The following is a 2,722-nucleotide window of genomic DNA, read 5'->3' on the forward strand; positions in this document are numbered from 1 at the left end:
TGCAACATAACCTTCCAACTTCTATACTCAATACTCTGACTGATGATGGCCAAAGTGCCAAAACATAGAAACATAGAAACATAGAAAATAGGTGCAGTAGTAGGCCATTCGGCCCTTCGAGCCTGCACTGCCATTCAATATGATCATGGCTGATCATCCAACTCAGTATCCTGTACCTGCCTTCTCTCCATACCCCCTGATCCCTTTAGCCACAAGGGCCACATCTAACTCCCTCTTAAATATAGCCAATGAACTGGCCTCAACTACCTTCTGTGGCAGAGAATTCCAGAGATAAAAGGACCCGTTTACTCTACTCTTTGCTTCCTGTCTCCCAGCCAGTTCTCTATCCACATCAATACTGAACCCCCAATACCGTGTGCTTTTGACAGCGCCACAGAATGCAATTTCCACTGATCTGCAAAGCATCCCGCCTTCTCCTCACTGTCCCAGAGCAATGAAATCAGCTTTGACATGTTCAGCTGTCAAATTTCTTTTCAAGGCACCATTAGGAACCAACAGAGCACTTTTCACAATGTTCTTCAAGGGGCCCAAGATCATTCCATTTTGTGAGGCAAATTCACCGAGCTCGTTCAGTAACCGCTCTGACTCCGTAGGTTCTGTAACAAAGCGAAAGAGTATTTCTGTCAATGCTGCAAATTGCTGGTCGGAGAATTTGTTGAGGGTCTGGATGTCGGTGGAGGCAGCGTCGGCCACGGGCTCCCCGCTATAGTGCAGCCTCTGCATCTTGTCCCCCTGTGTCCCCCTCTCTGTCTCTCCCCCTATCTGTCTCTCCCCCTATCTGTCTCTCCCCCTCTCTGTCTGTCTCTCTCTGTCTCTCTCCCTCTCTCTCTCTCCCCCTCTCTCTGTCTCCCCCTCTCTCTGTCTCCCCCTCTCTCTGTCTCCCCCTCTCTCTGTCTCCCCCTCTCTCTGTCTCCCCCTCTCTCTGTCTCTCCTTTTTGACCACCCCATCTACCTGTAACTTCACCTTCAAGGAACTATGCACCTGCACTCCTAGATCCATCTGCACTACAACACTCCCAAGAGCCCTACCATTCGCTGTGTAGGTCCACTGATGCAGCATTAGGTTGCAGCAGAGTAGAAAGGGCCCGCATCAAATACAAGCAATAATTCATTTGGAATTGAACAATTCACAATTTTTATTTTAGGATCCATAAAACCTATTTTTCTGGGGAAACAAATACACAGTTGGAGCAGCTGAACTGGAACTTCATGAAAAAGCTCCAGTTAGTTCACACTATTATACTTTTTTTGTTTTAATCTAGCCTCTTTAGGACTCTTGACATTATTTTCCACATGGTAAACCAAACAGTTATCAATTATTTTTAATGAGTGGTGATGCTGTATCTGTGATTGAGCAGTTAATTCATGCATCGCCTCTGAATCATGCACTATGTCTTTATATTGTTGAATCCATGTCTGACCTTTGGCCAATCTTTCATCTTCTAGTAATCCAGAGTACAGACTGCTAAATTGAATTCCAGTAAGGTCACTCTGATTTGTTCCAGTGCAAGAGCCCTGATGGTCCAGTGACAGATGGTAACAGGTGGATATTCCTGTGGGTTCCCAGGAGAAATAATGTTCGGAGGCATGTTGGATGCATTGAAAACTCTCCCACACGGCCCAGAAAATACAAAATAGTAGACAGATATGAAATACGTGGAGAAAACAAAGACAAGTTTTGGGTTTTTTTCAAAACGAATAATGTTTCTTTGCGGCATTGATTTCACTACTAAGGTCTTAAGGAATAGGAGTAGAATTAGGCCATTTGGCCCATCAAGTTTACTCCACCATTCAATCATGGCTGATCTATCTCTCCCTCCTAACCCCATTCTCCTGCCATCTCCCCATAACCTTGGACACCTGCACTAATCAAAATACCACTATTATAATATTTGAAAAGGAAACTTAAATAATGGCTAGAAAAAGAATATGGACATTTTGATGATAAACAGCAGGTGGCACTAATGCACTACTTAAAAATTGCAAAGTAAGATTGTGTTATTAAAACTATCATTTTGCTGCACAAATAACATGAAAAGTTATTCAATAAAAATCCTATTGTATTCGGTAAAGGTATCTTGATCTCTTCAGCATTTTTGTCTACTTTTGATGTCTTCAAGTGTTAGTTTCTTTTATAGATTTTTTTGTATTTAAATAATTGCAGTTTAAATTAAAACAGTCATGGGATGAATATTCATCTTATCAAGATTAATTATTCTGAGGTTGGGGAATAGAAAACATTTCCCTTTCAATTATTCCTGGTTGTGGTATACAGTGTGTTTGATAGCCAAACACCTGGTTGCATCAATTGTCTGATCTCGCTTTGGAAAACGATCTGCAGAAGTTCCATCATAAATCCAGCAATAAGCAAGAGATTCCTGTCAGATTCAGATTCAGATTCAATCTTTATTGTCATTGTGCAGTGTACAGTACAGAGACAACGAAATGCAGTTAGCATCTCACCCAGAAGAGCAAACATAGAATAATGAACAGCAGAATATATATATGTACATACATTAATGCAATTTTTCTGGGGGAGAGAGTGTCAGGAGGGGTGACTGGCAATCACCAAGGTGCAGAGTTAAGTAGTGTAACAGCCGCAGGGAAGAAGCTGTTCCTGAACCTGCTGGTCCGGCAACGGAGAGACCTGTAGCGCTTCCCGGATGGGAGGAGGGTAAACAGTCTATGGCTGGGGTGACGT

General features: G+C 42.7%; 1 protein-coding gene across 1 annotated transcript; it reads right to left on the minus strand.

Annotated features, from left to right (window-relative positions):
• Positions 1–382: 382 nt before the first annotated feature.
• On the minus strand, positions 383–843 carry LOC116966867 (COMM domain-containing protein 7-like). The gene has a single exon (XM_033013212.1). The coding sequence runs from the start codon at positions 742–744 to the stop codon at positions 439–441; it is 306 nt and encodes a 101-aa protein (XP_032869103.1). The 5' UTR covers positions 745–843; the 3' UTR covers positions 383–438.
• Positions 844–2,722: the final 1,879 nt, after the last annotated feature.

This window comes from Amblyraja radiata, chromosome 2, assembly GCF_010909765.2.
Source record: "Amblyraja radiata isolate CabotCenter1 chromosome 2, sAmbRad1.1.pri, whole genome shotgun sequence".
Taxonomy (NCBI): domain Eukaryota; kingdom Metazoa; phylum Chordata; class Chondrichthyes; order Rajiformes; family Rajidae; genus Amblyraja; species Amblyraja radiata.

Coding starts and splice junctions, on each gene's coding strand:
- LOC116966867 (XM_033013212.1), bottom strand. CDS start 744: ATGCAGAGGCTGCACTATAGCGGGGAGCCCGTGGCCGACGCTGCCTCC.